This window comes from Meriones unguiculatus, chromosome 6 (genome assembly GCF_030254825.1).
Source record: "Meriones unguiculatus strain TT.TT164.6M chromosome 6, Bangor_MerUng_6.1, whole genome shotgun sequence".
Lineage (NCBI taxonomy): Eukaryota > Metazoa > Chordata > Mammalia > Rodentia > Muridae > Meriones > Meriones unguiculatus.
Genome location: NC_083354.1, coordinates 24,402,911 through 24,422,372, shown reverse-complemented (window position 1 = coordinate 24,422,372; position 19,462 = coordinate 24,402,911). Strand labels below are relative to the sequence as shown.

Here is a 19,462-nt window from a genome sequence, read left to right as displayed (position 1 = left end):
GCTCCGCTGCCTTTATTTCTTTTTCTTTTTGGAGACAGGGTTTCTCAGTGTAGCCCTGGCTGTCCTGGAACTCACTCTGCAGACCTGGCTGGCCTTGAACTCAGATCTGCCAAGGCTTGAAAAACAAAGTAAAACAAAACAACAAAATCTGAGAACCAAGAACCAGCTCCACAGTATTGTCCTCTGACCTTCGCATTCCCTCCACGGACAGCACAGCTTGTGCGCACGCGCGCACGCGCACGCACAGGGATGATTTAATTTCCATTTTTAACTTAAAATAAAGTGAGGCTGAGGTTGACTTCTGTCCTCCACCACTACAGTCTGTGTGCACACCTGGCAGTACACGTGTACACGCACACACACACACGTGCATGAGGGCGTGCGCACATGCGTGCACAATCTCACATGTGTACATGTGCACACACTTAGAAAGGCGCACACACATATGTACAAATGCACACACTGATACACGCACGGACACACACACACACACACACACACACACACACACGTTAAGTTTTGTTACACACATCTTACCAAAGTAGAACTCAAACAGCTGACCTGCCTGCTTGCCTTCCTCTCTGGTCCAAGCTGTGTTTACACCCGTGCTGGCCCACCTGAAGGGGATCCATCTGCCATTGCCCTGCCGTGCGGCTCTGGTGAGCACATCTCTCTCTCTGGTCCTCGGCCTCTCAGGGGCACTCTGGGGGAACCTTCCCAGTATTGGCACACCCCAACCTGCATTCCAGATCACCAATGGACTCCTGTCTCCATGGATGTCTAGGAATTCTACGGATGCACGTCCTGAGTCCCTGACCTGGGGTGGGGTGAGTAGGCTCAGTGACTATAGGAAAAGCCAGCTGGGGGTTGTCACACCGTCCTAATAAACAGACCACTCTGGAGGCTGCATGGTCCCCTAAAAGTTTATCAAACACTCCCACGTCCATGTTCCCTGTGACCCTTTCATCCCATAAACATCCCGGAGCTGTCCCTGTGCCCAGGACTGGGCTAGCCTTGTCCATCGGGGAAGGGAGATGCTTGGAATCACGATGGTCAGAACATGGATGGGGTACACTGGCTGGAGAGATGAGAATGGTCTTGCCAGGGCCTGAGAAAGATGCAGCAGCTGGTGTGTGTGTGTGTGTGTGTGTGTGTGTGCCACTCTAAAGCCTGACCTCCATCCTTAGGGAAGGGAGGCAGCCCTGACCACGGAGGAAGCACACTTCACTTGTTGGTGGAACCTTGGCTTTCTGGGTAGAGACTGGATTGAAGGAGAAACAGGGGCTTGGATGTCCATGACTAGGCATATGAAGCCATAGACGACTGACTGGCCAGGGTCACCAGGAAGTGGCAGATCTAGCTTCAAACCCTCCTGCCTGCTGAATATCCAAACCCAGCTTTTTCTGGGGATGCCATTCAGATTCCCTGGTAATGCCACTGAACCCTCAATGTGTGCTGGTTCTGAGTGCCACCAGCACAAATTCACGTCCCCTCACCATTCCCAGGACTAGCCAAGTCCACCTCTACAGATGAGGGAACCAAACTAGATCTAAGTCACTTGCCTCAAGGTCACTTAGCATAAGGCAGCTACAGCCAGAGGCAGCTGGAGTTTTAGGCCCCTGCCATGTGTAGGGAGACTGTAGGGTGGAGGGGAGCTGGGTCGGGGACTAACAGGTTTATAGCCCTGGTAACTCTGTAGTGATGAATTAAGTGTGCACATGCTGTGTGACCTCAGGCCCCTCATACTCCCTCTCTGAACCTCACACTGATTCACTTGAGGCAAGGATACAAGGTACTAACAACTGCCACTGCTCCCCACACCCCTAGACCTCCTATACACCCAAAGACAGAGGCAGAGCAAGAGTAGAGATAGGGGCGGTGTCTTCCACGAAAATGGAGGTGCTAACCTTTCTTCAAAAACCTAGTCCATTTCAGGTGTCCCCTCAGGCCACAGGCTGCCTGAGCTTCTGTTTGGGGACAGTAAATCCTACCTCATTTCCTAGGGCCAGCAGGGACCAGGTTCCCAGCCTTCTCCAAGGCTTTGTTTACAAGTGTCTCCCTAGAGCATGAGTCACCATATCGTGGGTGGTCTGGGGGCTAACCAGGATGTCACTGCTGGACGCTGGGTTGGAGGCAGCTGCTGCCCAAGAAGGCCAACTCAGCAACCCAAGCAGTTCCAGGAACCCAGCGTCCTCACTGGTAAGCTGAGGGGCTAGAGCAGAACTCAGGAAGACAGGCAGTCACAGGGCAGGTGCGATAACAAGGCAGCCAACCTGATGACCTGGAGCCCACAGGGTGAAAGGCGTCTCGGACACATGTGCACATGCACCGAAGAAACAAACAAGCAAAGAAATAATGCGATTTAAAAGAAAAAGGGAAAGGCAGCTGTAGTACCTCCTTAGCACGGAGAGCCGCGAAGGGCTTAGGCAGTGCGAAACTGAGACAGTGCGTCTCAGTTTCCTCAGCCATTGCATAGGGGTGACAGTCAGTGAGCCTTTTGCTTCCTGAGGATGGAGAACAGTGGCCATCATGTCCATTTCTTGGCATGCAAAGTGACCAACCTCTATTTTCTCTGAAGGCCTGGATGGGCTAAGTGGGGCTCAGTTCCGTCCTGCAGCTGGGTCCCTAACAGTGATCTTCAAGAAAGCCCAGCTCAGGGCCAACAAAATGGCTCAGTGGGTAAAGGCACTTGCTGCCAGGCCTGGTGACTCAAGCTTGATCCCTGGGATCCACATGACGGAAGTTGTCCTCTGACCCCTACCTAGATGCCATGCTATCCAGAGTCACACACACACACACACACACACACACACACACACACACACACGCACAGAGGTAATACATAAATACACATGTATTACAGAGGTAATACATAAAGACACACAAGGAAGCCCAGTGCGGATCATCTCGTGGGTCTATTTGGAGCCCAGCCCACCTTCCAACTGCCTGTGGAGTAGCAGCCTGCTGCTTTATCCCAGTGGTGAGGGTCCCACACTCCCTTTCCAGGTTGGCTGTTTTAGTTACACTGGCCTCTCTCCAGAGCACGAGCCTATGAAAATGTCCCTGCCCTGTTTCCTGATCTCACCCATCCTAAGACATTGGCTTCAGCCCCCATTGCTATCTCTGCATTTGTCCCATTATGGAAGGAGCGAGAGAATGTTGTCCAATTTTACCTTGGCACCCCACAGAACTTATTTCTGGACTCACTAAAGGCCTACACTAAGAAATCAAGTCTTGGCAGCACATAAGAGGGAGGCTGGAGTCTTTAAGATGGGCCTCAGTGGGGAGTCCAGGAAGGATCAACTGCGGTCAGCCCAGGGACATCAGTGACCTTTGGCATGGTGACAGGATTACCAGAGATAAAACAAGTTTACCAGAGGTGGGGGCAGTCTGTGGGCAAATATCACTGGGAGACAAAATGAAACCATCTTTAAGAAAGCCCAGCTCTGTGCCACCACACTTGCCGACAAGGGCGCGTGTCATCAGTAGATGGTGGCAGAGGCAATGTGGAAGCCAGCTCCGGCTTGGTCAGTACTGCCAATGACTTGCTCCAGGAAAGCCTTGAGCTGAGAACTCTGAGGGGTGGGCCCTGGGAGTGAGCAAAAATCAGAGCCTTGGTCCAGCTGGCCAGAGGCAGCCACAGCTGGAAGCCTAGCTTGACCATAAGCTCTGCAGAACCACCTGGCTCCGGCCACAGCAATAGGAAAACAGCAGCGACAGAAACGGTGGCGACATAAGTTCTCAGGGCCCTTTGTGTCCAGGGAAGTCTCCAAGAGAAATCCCCAAAGCTCTTCTGAGGCACCTTCTGGAAAACTGCTCACACACCTCAGGTCCTACACTGTGATGGAGCATCTGACCACGTCTGTCCGAAGCTAGTCAGTCATTCATGCACCTGGAACTGCGACGTGCCGGTGAATCAGAACTAGACCCTCTGCCTTTCCCCTCCCCTTCACACAGCTCCGGGGGCAGATTCTGAGGGGGTGTGTTTGCATCCTGTCAAGGTCCTAAGAGAGGCTGTGCTGAGAGACGGAAGTTTTTCAGTTTGCTCAGGGCTCTGAGATGAGAGGCAGGGACCCGAGCCTCTCCTGTCAAACTAGGATGGGGCAGGAGCCTCCCTACTCAGACAGGCATGAACGCTCTCACCCCTCCCCCATCCCGTGGACACACCCCAGCCACGGGCAAGGAAGAACAAACCCCTGCATCAATATATTCTCCCCACACCCACCCCACTTCTTTTCTTTGTTTTGTAGCCTAGAACTCCTGCATGGCTGGGGACAACCTTGAACTACTACTGACCCTCCTGTCTCTACGACCCAAGTACAGAGACTCCCTTCAGTAAGTCCTGAAACAAGTCCCCAACGGCTCCAAAGCCCACTGAAGTCCTCAAGGCTTCCCTTCATAAGAAAGACAACTTAAAAAAAAAAAAAAAAGCTACAATGCAAACACTTTATTATCAAGAGTGATGGTATTAGTTTTTTGTCTGGGCATTAATGTTTAAAAAAAACCATACACCAAACCCAGGCCTTCCACCTAGTCCTGCTGTATAATTCTCTTTAAAAAAGGAAAGAGGGAAAGAAAGAAAAAAAATATATCTGTATTGAAAGAATTACAAGCCAAAGTGCGTCTTTCTTGTTTCTCCATATACACACATTGCACCATATATAAATAATTACGTTGTAAAAATGACTCCATACAAGTATAATATATATTTCCATATAATATATAAAACTTTATATTAAATCTAGGTAGATGATATCTGGGGGAGGGCGAGGTTGTCCCTGGGGTGGCGTCCCTGGGAGCTGACCGCCGGAGGTTGGGGGACGCTGCGGCGCGGTGGCAGCCGCGATGCTATCTGTGGTTGTTGAGGAGGATCTCCAGCCAGCAGGGGCAGGAAGTGATGAACTGTCGGGAGTAGCAGGGTCCCCAGCCCTTGGCGAAGCTGATGCGCACGCTGTGCGGGTCGTAGGGGCCGTGGGCAGCGTCCGCGTGCTGCAGCAGCCCTGAGCGCTCAAAGTCGAACACCTTGATGGAGTAGCCCGGTGGCACCTTGCGCACGACCAAGGCGCGGCCTCCGGGGGCATCCAGCGTCGGCGAGTTGACGAAGATGGGGTGCTCGCCCCGGTTGTAGGCCCACACGCCGTCAGGCTCCTTGCTGAGCAGGATGCCAAAGCCAATCTTGCTGCGCGTGCGCCGCACCGACTCGCTGCGCTGCTCCAGGTTGAGCTGGCCCAGGCAGAAGCCGCTGCCCTGAGGTAGGTCGTAGAAGATGCTGACAGCTTGGTCGTACACCGCATAGAGGCGGCCCACGCGCGTCCGGTGCTCCCAGTACGCCACGCTGCACCAGTGGCTTGGCTTGGTGGCATCCGGAGACATGCTGGCATCTGCAGGCGAGCACAGAAAATGGCAAAGTTACTGCCGGTGCGGAGGGGAGGCTGGGAACGCTTTCAGGGTCGACCAGTATGAGCACCCACTGTGTGCCAGGCCGGCCAATAACTTAGTATACAGTGGGGATTTATCTTTCTCAAAAAGAAATTGTGTGTGTGTGTGTGCGCGTGAGAGCTGAGGATCAAACTCAGGTCTTCAAGCCTGGCAGCAGGCATCTTTACCATCTCACTCTGCCCTACATAAGGTGATGAGCCTACGGTATGCAAACCAGGATGCCCACTATGTGCTAGACCCTGGGATACACAGAGATGAACCACATCCAGCTCTGGCCCACCATAATTTTACACCTGGGAAAGATAAACACCAACAAACAAAAAGAACCTACACTCGACCAAGCTAGTGTGTAAGAGCCTGCCTACAAGGTCTTAGAAAGAGCCGGCTTCTGGGTGCCAGGCCCTGCTCAAGGTGCACAGGAGCCGATCAGGACGGGACGCAGACCCTCTTGATCCGAGACCCCATCCCAATGGAGCCCTGAAGGGGCCTCCGGCAGAGGAGAAGTAGGGCCCTCCTAGAGTAAGGCGCAGTTTCACACTCGGCTGGCCTTCGATAAATAAGGCTGCCTGGCACTGGTGCATTCACTTGCTCCTAGGTACCCAGGAGGCAGAAGATGCAGGTGGCTTAAAGCAGCCGGGCAGTGGAGACTGCCGCTGACACTCCCTGCCCCGGCCTTCCTGCGTTCCTTACCAGGATGACTTTCGGGTTCCCTGAGACCCACAGCCACCACGGAGCAGTGTTACCTGGCGGCTGCGAAGCATTCTTTTTTTTTTTTAAAGGAAGTGGGGTTTCTCCGCAAAGGCTGTGGATGCCCTGTTCTGAAATGTGTGCCTGCTCCTCTCTGGGCCTCAGTTTCCCCACTGTATGGCCTTGAGACACTGACCCACTCACTTTGGGGGACGGTCATGTGTGGGGCCTGACACAGGCAGGTCTGACTTAGAAGGCAGCCCCAGAGCTCTTGCTCTTGGGTATGGTCCACTTCTCACATGCTGAAGCCTCTGACATCCTGTCTTTGCTAGGCTGAGAGACAGGTGGGCAGTGTGACTTCCCACTGAGGTGACACGGACCTGTCATGCCCACTTCTGGCTGGAGCCTTCTGAACTGAACCAAACGCTCACCCAGTTCCTCCCAGGGGAACTGACCAATGACCAACCTAACCCCAGGTAACAGCCATTGCTGGGCCTAAGTCTCAGCCCTGGCCCTGAGACACCTTTCCACACAGAGATGGCCGCAAGAACCTTTCCAAGGACCCTATAAACAGGCTCTTTGTCATTTGTCATTCAGGAGCCAGACGTAGGGCCCTCAGTCTGCTGAGGACAGTCAAATCTTCACACCAGCTGCAAGCTAGCTAAAAGCGAGGAGGACAGTCAGGGAGAGCCTGGCTATCCTCAGCTAACTGACCTTGGCCAGTGGACATAGATAGCTCAGGCACACAGCAGGAGACCAGGATCAGCAAGATCCTGAACTCCATCCTGCCAAGCCACTTTCCCTCTCTGTACCCATCCACCTGGCACAGGCCTCGGAAACTCGAGGACCAGAAAAATGGTCATGCCCACTGGCCATGAGCTTCCGGTACTGCTCACAGCCAGCAGGACTTCCTCTAGCGAGCCGGGCCAAGTGAGGTCAGGAAGCTGAGGGCAGGAGCCTGAGTATTCCAGGAGCACAGCCAGGGTACTAGGCATTGCTGGGTACCTCCTGTGAGCTAGGCACTGCCTTCGTAGGTTGCACACCCCAGAATTCTGGAGCCAGCATCACGGAGAGGGCACGCCTTTGTGTGTGCTGTGCCAGTGATGAAAGGCAGGGCAGCCCTGCACACGCCAAGCAGGACCTCTCCTGCTGAGCTACACCCAGGCCCCAAGCCAGCTACGCTAGAGGGCGCTCCTCTCCATCCACTGAGCGGTTCTCAACCTTCCTAATCTGCAAACTATAATATAGATCTTCCTGTTGCGGCCACCCTCCGACAACACATCTTCATTGCTGAGCCAGGTGTGGTGCTGCAGCCCGCAATCCCAGCACTCGGAAGGCAGAGGCAGGCAGATACAGAGTTCAGCAGATACAGCTTCACAGGGAAACACTGTCTCAAAAAAAAAAAAAAAAAAAAAAAAAAAAAAAAAAACAAAGCAAAACAAAAACCCCAAAACACCAACCCCCTTCCAAAATGTTTTTCATTGCTGCTTCATAACTGTAACTTTGCTACTGTTAGGAAACGTAACGTAAACATTTTTGAAAATAGAGGTTTACCAAAAGGGTCGACCCAGAGGTGGAGAACTCTAGACAGAAAGCCAGGCAGGCTCTTCCTTAAAACTCCGTGCTTTCCTTCTCCAAGCCTCAGTTTCCCTCTCTGTAATGACAACTGCTCTAAGGGCCTGTGAGCACTGTAGGTGCTTACCTCACTCTCTGACTGAGGAAAGGGATTTTCGGCTACCAAGTAGCACCCTGTTCAGGTTACAGTAGCAGGGAGCATGCCAGGGGCCTCAGGCGAGGAGGGGTAGTTCTTAACAGCTTCTAGAAAGTCTTGCAACTAAAGTCCAGCTGGGACTTACTGTTTCTTTCAGCATCTGATCCCCAGACAGGACACAGGGTCCTTCACAGAGATGGTACCTTATGACTGCGGTGAACAGCTCCAGCTGCCTGGCCCTGGGCGACCATCTCCACCCCTATGGCAATTAAGCTGACTAGCTTCCATATTCCAGCAGGTAGCCAGCCTGCTGCCCCATAAGGCCCTCTTTGACCATCGTCCTGGGCTGCAGCATTGCCTCTGGGCCTGGACCAGGTGCCTACCGTGGGTCAGTGACTCTGGGGTGGCCTGCTCCCCACCTAGGAACAGGGGACTCTAAGTCCTCTCTGCCCTGCCCCCCTGCTACAAATATCCTTAGCACACTGCGAACACACTAAAGCAGAGAAAGGAAATAAAGCACATCTTAGGCATCCGTGTACCTCACACACAGGGAGGTGGGCAAGGACTTAACGACTCTGCGAGTGACCCTTTCCTTAGCTTCAGCACTCCCCAAGACCACCTCATCTATCAGGGATACCAAGGGCTCCCTAGAGGGGTGTGTGTGTGTGTGTGTCCCTTCAGCATGCTAGCTAAGAGCTCTGCCACTGAGTTACGCCTAAAACCCAAGCCATGCTTTAAAACGGGAGTGGGATGGGTAGTGATGGCTCAGAGCTCTCTCTGTTTTAGTTTGTCCTATGGGTAATTATTTTCTAACCTTTTTTTTTTTTTTTTTTTCCCCGACCATGAACTAAGAGAAACTTGGTCCAGGAACCTGAGTGTTCCATGAATGCAGTCGGATGGCCTTACACCTGGGAGGTGGCATCCCAGGTTGATGGGGTAGCATGGAGTGCCTTGCCCAGACACCAGGCAGAGGGTGGCAAAGCTGGGCCAGGACTTAGAACCTTCACTGAGTCAAACACTGTGAGTGACGTAGGGCAAAGATTTCAGCCACTTGGCTGGCAAGCTGCTCCATGTACCTCACTCCTCCCCCTTCGTGAGAGGCTTATCAAGCCAGCTCTGAGGCTCTGCTCACAGGCGGCCACCGTGGATTTGCTAGAAACTCAGCAGGTGCAGAAAGTCAGTCATCTTGCTCATTGGCCCCAGGTCTGTTGGAACAATCCAGGCAAGGGTTCTCAAGCTCAGAGGTGCTTCAGGAGGGCAGTGGGTGGGAGGGCCCTTCCGTACTCTAAGAAACACCTCAGTTCGTCCCTGGCCCGGCACCTGTGGTGACCGACCTGTCCTGCTAGGAAAGGAGTGGAAGGCGCACTGAAGGTGAGCCACACCCAGCTGTGGTTCCATGCTCGCAGCCTCCAAGAGCTCAGTTTTGGGGAGACATGTCAGCCATAAGGCAAGCCACTGATGTGCCTCAGTAATGGTGATCAGGGAGGCTGTACCCACAAGTCCACAAGGCCCTACTCTACTCATCAGGGATAGTGTCTTGTAGAAAGAGCCTTTTCTCTTTGGGGTTCCAAAGCTCTGGTCCTGTCATCTCCCACAGCCACCAGCCTAATTAGGAACCATCTCTTTAATTGCAAATAAATACCGGGGCAGTCAGACCAGAGCAACATCAAAGGTGACCGAGGTCTGACCGAAACTCCAGCTCACCCCCATTTCCCCCCTCTGAATCCCTGGCCTGCTCAGGGCCTGGCCTAGTTCCCAGCCAGCCACGGTCCCGCTGGGAGGGGTGGGTGGGAGGAGGAGAAATGCCAGGAGCCCTGCCTTCTAGCCAGGATCAGTTAACTGCCTCGTTTCTCCGCCTCGGCCCTGAACTTCTATTCCCAGCAAGCTCTAGCTGCTCTCTGCTCAGCCATGCTCTAACACGGGGATGGGTCAGCCCTCTCAGAGACACTGTTAGCAATGAGAGGAGCCAGCTCCACAAACACACGGTAGTACGGACCACCCTTGAGTGCACCTGCTTGGTGAAGGCGGTCACACAAGAAAACCCACTGGAGGCCAGAGGCAGGAAGTGCTGGCAGGCAGAACAGCTGATGGGAAGTGTAATGGCAAAGTTGGGCTTGTGGCACCCAGTGAGGAGCGCTAGTCTACAAGATCAGTTCCATCCCCCAACACTGCAATAAATAAATGAAAATAAAGGAGACAGAGAGAGAGAGAGAAATCAGGGCTACTGACAACAAGAGACTGGGTTGAGCAGGAAGGGGCTGACGGAACTTCCAAGGCAGGGACCACGGGAACTGGGGTATAGCCGGCCAAGAGTCATTGTAACTCATGCACTAGGCTAAGCAGGATGTAGTTATGACACCCATGGTGGGCCTGGAAGGTCCCCAGGTGACCCATGGGATGGCCCCCTGTTGTCTCCTAGAGGCAGCCACATTCCTGCCACCAGAGGGCGGTGGCTGCCGGCTCAGAGCACCAGGCAGCAGCCCCAACAAAGGCAGGCTCCCTGGTGCAGAGGGGCCCAGCCGCAGGCTGGCATGCCCTTCCTCCAGACTTCTCTGCCCAGCCAGGGTGCCTAGAGACCAACATGTAATTTGTGTGGGGGAGGTGAGTTGTGTGTGCTGGACCTCAGGGGGGCTGGCTGGAGTCTGGAGGAGGCGGGAAGGCTGAAATCCCAAGAAATGCCTTTAGCTTCTTCAAATCAGCAATTTTCTGTCCAAACAAAGGGCAGGAGCACGCTCCTGTGTGCTCCCCCACAGGGCCCAGCTAAAGCCTGAGCACAGTGAAGCTTCTCTTCCTGCCCACAGTACCAGGGCGGGCCGTCCCAAGAAGGAACCAAAACATGCCCCAGTCAGACGGGAAGACAGCACTCTCAGGATGCCGGTGGGGTGGTCTGTGCCCACCATACTCCTAATCTTTGCTGGGCATCACGTCCATCTGGGTCACGACCGAATAAACAGAGAAAGACTGTTCAGCAGCATGCTTCAGGCAAGAACCAACAAATTAAATTCTTGTGGAGTGCTGAGGAGACCAGCTCTCCAAAAACCAGAAAGGTGAAGCAACTAGCTCAGGGTCGCACAGCAAGTTGGCGGCAGAACGGCAAATAAGCCCGGGGCTTCCTCTCAGCCCTTTGCATGGGGCCGTCCACCCTCCTGGAAAACTACTTTCTTCTGTCTCATGTCATGCTTGTGGCTTCAAGTTCCCTTCCTTCATCCACCCGGCAGCTTTTCATCTGTGGCTCCAGGGCCTGGGAACAATTACCCAGGCCCTGCATCTGGTTAACCTAACACCCCTTTTAAAGCCTTGTTTGCCCATTAGATAAGTAGTTTGTTATCAAACTTAGAGGAAGAAAAGAGTTTCCAATGAACTCTCCTTTGTCCTTTGGAGCCACAGAAATGGCTTCAGGTTTTGCAGCCAGTTCAGCAAGCAGCATTCATTAATGGTCTGATTTCCTCGCAGGAGAGGGAGGGCGCGTCCTTGCGCCTGGCTGCTGCAGCAAAGCAGGGAAAGAATGCGCACAGGGCCATATTAATGGTCAGCAGCTCAGAGCCAGCCGGGCCTCTGCTGAACTCCGTCCAGAAGCTGGCCCGGCTGACAGGAGTTTCCTCCTCCCAGCTCCCACCTACCGCCCCAGCCCCCAGCTCAGAGCCAGCACCTCTGGCTCCCAGAGGAAGCCCGGCTTCCAAGAGGAAGTTCCTAATCGGTCATTACATCACGAATGATCTGGCCACTGCTGCTGCCTGCACAGGGCCCACCGCAGGGGGTCTTTCCATTCTGGGTCTCCAGCCTGGGACTAGTGCTGTCCTCCCTCCCCAGAGAGCTACACAGGGAAACTGTGGTTGCTGTGCTGGCAGGGGTGTGATGGGTGCAGAAAGGGAGGATGCCATCAAGAAGAAGGAGGCCCAGAGACATACAGTCCACGTGACTGATGACTAAGGGGCTCACTCGAGGTCCAAGGAGGTGAAGCGTCCAAGGTAACAGTGCAGCGGACCAGTGTGGTATCTGCCCTGTGGGGCTGGGTTTTAAACCCCGGGTCAGGAGCGGGGCAGGCGGTGTGCAAACACCGGCTCAGCCACTCACCAGCAACTGGAACCATCCCTATGGAAAATATACTAGAGACACTTGTGCCCCTCCCTTTGGCTATCAGACAACTGTCCCCAAGGAATTGGAATTTTCCCAGGAATCTTTACGCTGGGAGCAGGAAGAGGCTGAAGGCTGGTGTCAGCAAGAGGACCGACAGTTCCGACAAGTTGTCAGACCACCTTGCAGGAGGGACTGGATTCTACACACCGATGGCAGTGATGGGCAAGATCACCAGGACAGTTCAGCTTTGCGCACCTCTTTCTATCCACTTAAACCTGAGCCACATGTCAGGACCCTAAAGATGGCCTTGGGGGCACTGGCACTGGCACTGGACCTATTTATTTGTTCCTAGTGCCACTGTGGCCACCCGAAAGTAAATCACCTTCCTCTACTTTTCGCTACTCCTCATCTCTTGAATTGGCTTACTGAGGATGGGTAGTGGAGCCCAGAGTGTACCCTATGCTCTCTGCTCCTCTGGGCCTCAGTTTCCTAAACTGTAAAATGGGGGTGCATCAGTAGTTACTTCATAGGGCACTGGGATCGACTGTCATGGCACCAGTGGACAAACTGTTAATCCTCTCAGCGCCTCTTGTGTTTTGGGGTGTTGTGTGACGTCTGTGTGAACATATGTGAGGAGGTCAGAGGTCAACCTCAGGTGCTGTCCCTCAGGGGCCATCCACTTTTTTTTCTTTTTTTTGGCGGCAGGATCTGGGGCTTGCCAATTAGGCTAGCTGACCTCAGGGATCCTGTCTCTGCCTCCCTGGCACTGGGATTACAGGTGTGAGCCACCCAGGCCAGCTTTGATGTGGGTGCCGGTACAGGAACTCAGGTCCTAATGCCTGGGCGACAGTTTTTTATTTTCCCAACCCCTCCTACTTTATGATAAAGGAGCCGTGTCGATCTAGAAAGGCTGTGTCCAAAGTCAGCAGCCAGGAAGTTGCAAGATTACGATCTCCTCTCTTGTCTCTCTAGGCTTAGAGATGGGGGAAGGGGCCTTGCTATTATTCCCATACGTGCAGCCAGCCCCAGCGGCAGCCCGGATAACGTCACAGGCACTATGCCCGAACTCCTAGCTCCACTGGCATTAAGATGTTTTGCTGGGCCGAGCAAAGATGGCTGTTAAAAGGGGTCCTCCAGCCTGGGGTGTGGCTTCGTGGTGGACAGTACAGGTTGACCGCCTTCCTGGGAGCAGAGAAAGGCTTCTCCCGTGCAGCCTCTGCGCACCATAGATGGAGACCCGGTGCTGCTGCCCAAACATGAGTCTCATTTGTTTCTCCCTCACATCCAAATGCCCCCATTGTCACAGAGGGAGTGTTTGCTAGAGGGGCACAACAGTGGGTGCTGCCCAAGGGAGGGACTGCGTCCAGCCTACATTCCGCTGCCATGAGCAAGTTGTAGGTGCTCTATCTAGCACTCCATTCTCAGGGCAGGCCCCAGGCCAGAGAGAGGGGACCCTGCCTGAGTGACCTTCCTGCTGGGACCTCCCTGCAGCTCCACAGTACAGTGGCCTGGGTGGTCCTTAGACATCCAGGAAAGGTCCTGGATCTCTCCAGAATCTGGTGGCCAGCTCCTGAGAGGCCCAGCAGACCTGCAGAAAGGCCTTCACGACAGCCTCTGTGGAACAGGGTGGTAGTCCAGGCTGTGCTGGGTAAGGTTCCACCCCGTGCAGTATTTAAACAGATTCTGAAGAAGCATTCCCCTATTAGTCCTGAACCAGAATAAGCTTCCCCAGGGTTTGACTTTGCGATTGCTTCTGGGAGGGCAGTCTCCCCAGGAGCCCAGACCCAATCCCAGTGGGCAGAGGGACCAGTCAGAGGGCCACATCCATCGGACCTTCTACTCCAACATCTCAGTCTTCGCTGCCAGAGACCACCTCCCGCCCAGGGGCCATGACAGCACACTGTCAGCCACCGAGGAGCGACAGGGACAGCAACGGGTGTAAGAGCAAGCTCTTCCACAATGGCAAGCGAGGATGGGCAGACGGGGCCATAGACAGAATGAATTCCAACAACTTCAGGGTAAGAAAAGCCCACCAAGCCCCAGAGAGCAGGGGAAGGCCAGCTCCTGAGTAGGTGAAGCAGGCAGAGAGGGAAGGACTGAAAAAAAGTGTGTGAGATAGAGGGAGGGGCAGACAGGAAGGAGGGAGGAAAAGAGAGTCGGAGATAGACAGAGAGAATGGAATCCACCACGGTTAGGGAAAGAACCAGCACAGAAGACACTGACCTTTGCTCCCATTCCAAGGCTTCTTTTGTTTTATCCCAAAGTCGGATGCTGAACCTCTAGGGACCACGTAGGGTGGGAAAACCTCACTTTTCCTATTGCCCTGGAGAGTCTAGTTAAGAATGGGAAGCTGAAGGCCTCCACCAAAAAAAAAAAAAAAAAAAAAAAAAAAAAAAAAAAGACAGTTGCTCTTCAGGGCATGTACTGTCCTTGAGGGATGGATCTGCCTGATGCTAGATTCCTACCCACCCAGGCCCATTTTATTTTATTTTATTTTTTGAGACAGAGTCTCATGTAGCCCAGGCTGCTCTTCCTCTGTAGCCACGGATGGTCTTGAACTTCTGACCTTCCTGCCTCCACCTCCCAAGTGCAGGATCGCAGGTGGACGCGGTGCCGAGACTGACGTCAGGGCCTTGTGTGTGGTAGGCAAGCGCTCTACCAACTGGGCCATATCCCCAGCCCATCACCTCAGGTTTCCCATGGTCACCCTCTGACCCAAGCCCGACTTCCCTAGTGAACCTGAGACCACACCAGACACCATCTACCCTCCCGGGGCTCAGGTGGGCGCAGACGGGGCATGTGGCAGTTGGCACTGTGCTCCAAGTTCCAGCTCTTCAGGTTCCCGCAGAGAGAGAGAGAGAGAACTGGGGTTATCTCCATTTTCTCTCATTTCCTAAAAGCAGCCCAAGGTTTCCTGGCACACTTCCTTCTAGCCCAGACTTACACTTAGACCCACAATAAAGTCCTCAGAACAAAGGACCTAAAGCTGGCCGCCCATCACCGACGGCAGCTCCCAGAAGCCGGCCCCTCAGACCTCCGCTGTCGGCTTGATTCTCTGCATTTTGAACCCAGCCCTCAGGGTACCTCTGCCATCCCACATCTTGATCCCTGTGGCTCCAAGGCCACAGGTAGTGAAAAGTGAAGAGATGCCAATCTGAATAGTTGTGTTTCCTTGAGCCAGTGACGGCACATCTGAGGGCCGAGGCCACCGATCTGACTGGGATGGGCAATGCAAAATAAAAATGCAAGGCTTTGTTTTGTTTTTTATTTGGTTTTTGGGACAGGGATTTCCTGGTGTGGCCCTGGCTGTCCTAGAACTCACTAAGTAGACCAGGCTGTCCTCAAACTCACAGATCCACCTGCCTCAAAGCAAATGTTTAACAGCCCTGGGGAGTGCTGGCTTATTCCCGGGGACGTCCCATTCTGAGGTGGAGTGGGGCATAGTGGTGCTTGCCTGTAATCCCAGCACTCCGAAGGCTCAGGAGGAGCGCTGCAAGTACACTCAAGCTCACAGGCACTTGAGTTGCCCGTGACAAGCTTTGATTTCTCTGTGTCGTCAAGTCGACAGATATGGAGGGATAACGGGGACACGGCTGTGGGTGGTGGAGCTGATTTCTCACTAGACGTGACACGTGACATTACAAGTGAGTTGCACCTACCTTGGTTGTCACTAAACATTGAGAAAAGAGAAACACCTCCAAACACAGAACAATTTTAAAATCCAAGATGGTTCTGTGGGTAAAGTTGACCTGAGTTTGATCCCCAGAATCCAGAAGGTGCACTCCCACTTTGACGGAGATAGACAACTCCATAAAGCTGTGGTGGTGCCCACACCCACACACAACAAATAAACAAGCCGTCCTGTCACCAGATCTGTCCCTTTCACCTTTCTTGAATGCATTCACCTACTCAGCCAGACTCCGCAAAGCTACTCACAGCCACAGAGGGCATGTGTGCTAGGCTGGAGGAATGGGTTTTTTGAGGCAGGGTTTCTCTGTGTGGCCTTGGCTGTCCTGGACTCATTTTTGTAGACCAGGCTGGTCTCGAACTCAGAAACCAGCCTGCCTCTGCCTCCCCGAGTGCTGGGGTTACTATTGCGATGAAAGCCCCCAACCTCAAGCCCGGCTAACACTGAGTGTGGACTCTGGTCCTTCTTATAGCCTGGTCTTCAATTACTTCACTACGCATCCGCTGCTCACACAACCCATCTAATTTATTTTTTTAGTTTAGTGCATTTCTGTTTACCTGTGCACATGTGCGGGCATGTGTGTCCCACAGTACACAGTTAGGGGCCAGAGAACACCAACCTTTAGAGATTGTTTCTTTTCTTCATTAAGCTCAGGTTGTCAGGCTTGGCGCGAGGCACCCTTACTGCTGAGCCATCTTACTGGCTCCAACCCATCTAACTAACACCCAGCACAACCCCAGAGGGCGGGAGTAGAAGAAATGGAGGCTCGGGAAGTTACTGCCCCCACCCCACCCCAGGCCCCATCATCCCAGCTGGAGGCCAGCGCAGGCCCTCTCCCTGAGGTCCCCCATGGATCTGATCTGCACTCCCTCCACAGGAGGGTGCCTGCCAAGCCACCATCAGCCCTTCCTCCTCCGCAGACGCTAGTGGCCTGTGGGCTGCTGGCGTCCACATTCCTAGAACCTCGAGCCCAGCCAGCCACTGAGGAGGCTTCCACTTAATCCAGCCTATAAATCATTGCCATTGTTTTACCTTCTTAGCCACAGGCAAGAGGAACATCTCCTTGCCCCTCTGCAGTTAGCTACCCCTGGACTCACCGGGTATCTCCAGCTCTGCCTGGGTAGAGGCCCGCTCTCCATTATTAATTAATCTGCAGGTGTAGGCTGCATTCCTGGTCACCTAGCCACTTCTCCCTTAGTTGGCAACTCACGGGCCTTTGAGTGACATCAAGCCTTTCATAACACCCCGGCCATGTCTTGTGGAAAGGATGTTTGGAGCCAGAGCTAAGTAAAGATGACAGCAGAACACCCAAACACCCTGACATCTCCCTTCAACCCACCTGGGTGCTACTGCAAGATGCTTCAGTTTCTAGGGCTGGAGAGATGGCTTAGTGGCTAAGAGCACGTGCTGCTCTTCCAAAGGTCCTGAGTTCAATTCCCAGCAACTACATGGTGACTCACAACCATCTATAATGAGATGTGGTGCCCCCTTCTGGCATGCAGGCAGAATACTGTATACATACAAATAAATAAATCTTTAAAAAAAAGATGCTTCAGTTCTCTGTCTGTGAAATGGATCTGTGTTTTTGTAGAGGTGGGAGTTAACGCAAAGGCCTCACATTTAGTCATTCCTTTTTTTCCTTTTCTTTTTAATATTTTATTTTTATTAATTAGTTTATTCCCTTTGTATCCACCTGTAGCTCCCTCCCTCTTCTCCCAATCCCACCCTCCCTCCCTCTCCTCCACCCATGCCCCTTCCCCAGTCCACTGATAGGGAGGGTCCTCCTCCCCTTCCATCTTGACCCTAGCCTTTCAGGTCTCATCAGGACTGGCTGCATTGTCTTCCTCTGTGACCTGGTAAGGCTGCTACCCCCTCAGGGGGAGGTGATCAAAGAGCAGGCCAATCAGTTTATGTCAGACACAGCCCCCTATTCCCATTACTAGGGAACCCACTTGGACACTGAGCTGCTATGGGCTACATCTGTGCAGGGGTTCTAGGTTATCTCCATGAATGGTCCTTGGCTGGAGTATCAGTCTCAGAAAGCACCCCTGGGCCCAGATTTTTTGGTTCTGTGGCTCTCCTTGTGGAGCTCCTTACCCCTCCAGGTATTTCTATCTCCCCCTTCTTTCATAAGATTCCCTGCACTTTGCCCAAAGTTTGGCTATGAGTCTACATTTGGTCATTCTTACTGCCCCGCTGAAGATGTAGCTCAGTTGGTAGAGTGCTTGCCCAGCCACGGTGGCACACACCTTACTCCCAGCACTTCAGAGATAAAGGCAGAAGGCTAAGAAGTTCAAGGTGGCCTTAGCTACACAGCTAATTCCAGGGTAGCCCAGGCTGTGCAATGCTTCTCAGTTCATCTGATTACTTCACCTTTTACTAGATGATGGAGGTAAGGTCAGAAAGGTGGACACAGAGGCAAACAAAACAAAACAAAACAAAACTGCACCTGTATGTGACCCAAACTTCCGTCCACGTGAAAAGAAGCAATGCCTGGGCCAGGAATGGTAGTGCATACTTTTAATCCCAGCCCTCAGGAGTCAAAGGCAGGTGGATCTCCGTGAGTTCAAGGCCACCCTGGTCTACATAGTGATTTCCACCCATGCCTGGACTACACAGTGAGACCCTGTTTCAAAAACAAAACAAAACAAAACAAAACAAAACAAGTGACCAGCCGTAGTAAGAAATCCAAACTGATGAGGGCAAAATCCAGAGTACCCCCGACCCAGTGCAAACCTAGGGCCACACAGTGTCTTTAATTCCTAACCACGAGAGGGGTCTCCCTCTCCATTAAGCTGCAAGTTCAAATGGGAACTCCATGCCACCAGGAAAGTTGCTGCTAGTTGGGTGATGCGAAAATTAGGCCAGAATCCAGGTCCCAGATCCTCAGGAGACTGAGGACAGGAGGACAGGAGGCCTGCCAGTTTTTTTGTTTGTTTGTTTTTGTTTTTTGTTAGAAAACCTAACAAACAAAATACATGGGGTCACTGGTGAGGATAATTCGCTGCTGGTATTAAGGGAAAGAGTGGCTGTGGTCACCTTCCTCCTTTAGCCCCTACCCCATGGGGGTGCCTTGATCTCACTCCTAGCTGGTTAGTCTCTGGGCGCCAGAGACTTGGCACCTTTGGTGGAGGACAGTCTAGAGGAGGTTTCTACGTCCCCAGCTCTACCTACTGTGTGCCTCATGTTCTGGGGGGTGAGCCTAGGAACCCTGAAAGCTCTCCACCACTGCGCTATGTCCTGGGACCTCCTGTCTCACACGTTGAGACAGGTTGTCACTGAAGTAGCCCAGGCTGACCTGAACTTGTGATCCTCCTGTCTCAACCTCCAGAGTAGCTGGGATTACAGGCGAATGTCCCACACCCAGCTCATGACTGAGCTTCCTGTAACTTAGGCTTCTGGATATAAAGCACTCATTTTGCCAAAATAAATTATTACGTATGTAAGATAAAGCATCAGTAATTAGGACCCATAAATCCAGGCTTTGTAATAATTCTGAAAGTAGCAGGGTCGAAGTTGAGAAGAAGTTTTGATAAACAAATGCAAAATATAAATACGATTTAGAACAACTGTTTATCTTACTATCACTGTATAAACAGTGCGTTGAAGTTACACAATGTGCTCATCTGTCCATAACGCAGTTTGCAAGGGATTTCTCCCAGGAAACATTCCCAGCCAGCAGCAGTCTAGGAAGGCGAAAAACCACAAAACCTGGGTTCCTAGTGTCTTTTCCCATCACCCCTCAACTCATCATCCTGAGCTGGTCCTGAGTTGTCAGAGGTCTATATTTGGAAGAGAAGCCACTGGGGTGGTTAAACTTCCCTGGCCCTTCTCTGGTAGCCAGTGGCCACCAAGGAAAC

At 52.8% G+C, this 19,462-nt stretch overlaps 1 protein-coding gene across 1 annotated transcript in view; it reads right to left on the bottom strand.

Moving 5' to 3' along the window:
• Window positions 1-4,432: 4,432 nt before the first annotated feature.
• The window catches only part of Smad6 (SMAD family member 6), a 73,406-nt gene continuing 58,376 nt past the window's right edge, over window positions 4,433-19,462 (bottom strand). Inside the window, exon 5 of the mRNA XM_021654219.2 lies at window positions 4,433-5,381. Within this exon, the coding sequence (XP_021509894.1) occupies window positions 4,849-5,381 (533 nt within the window). The 3' untranslated portion in view covers window positions 4,433-4,848. The remainder of the gene's footprint in view (window positions 5,382-19,462) is intronic.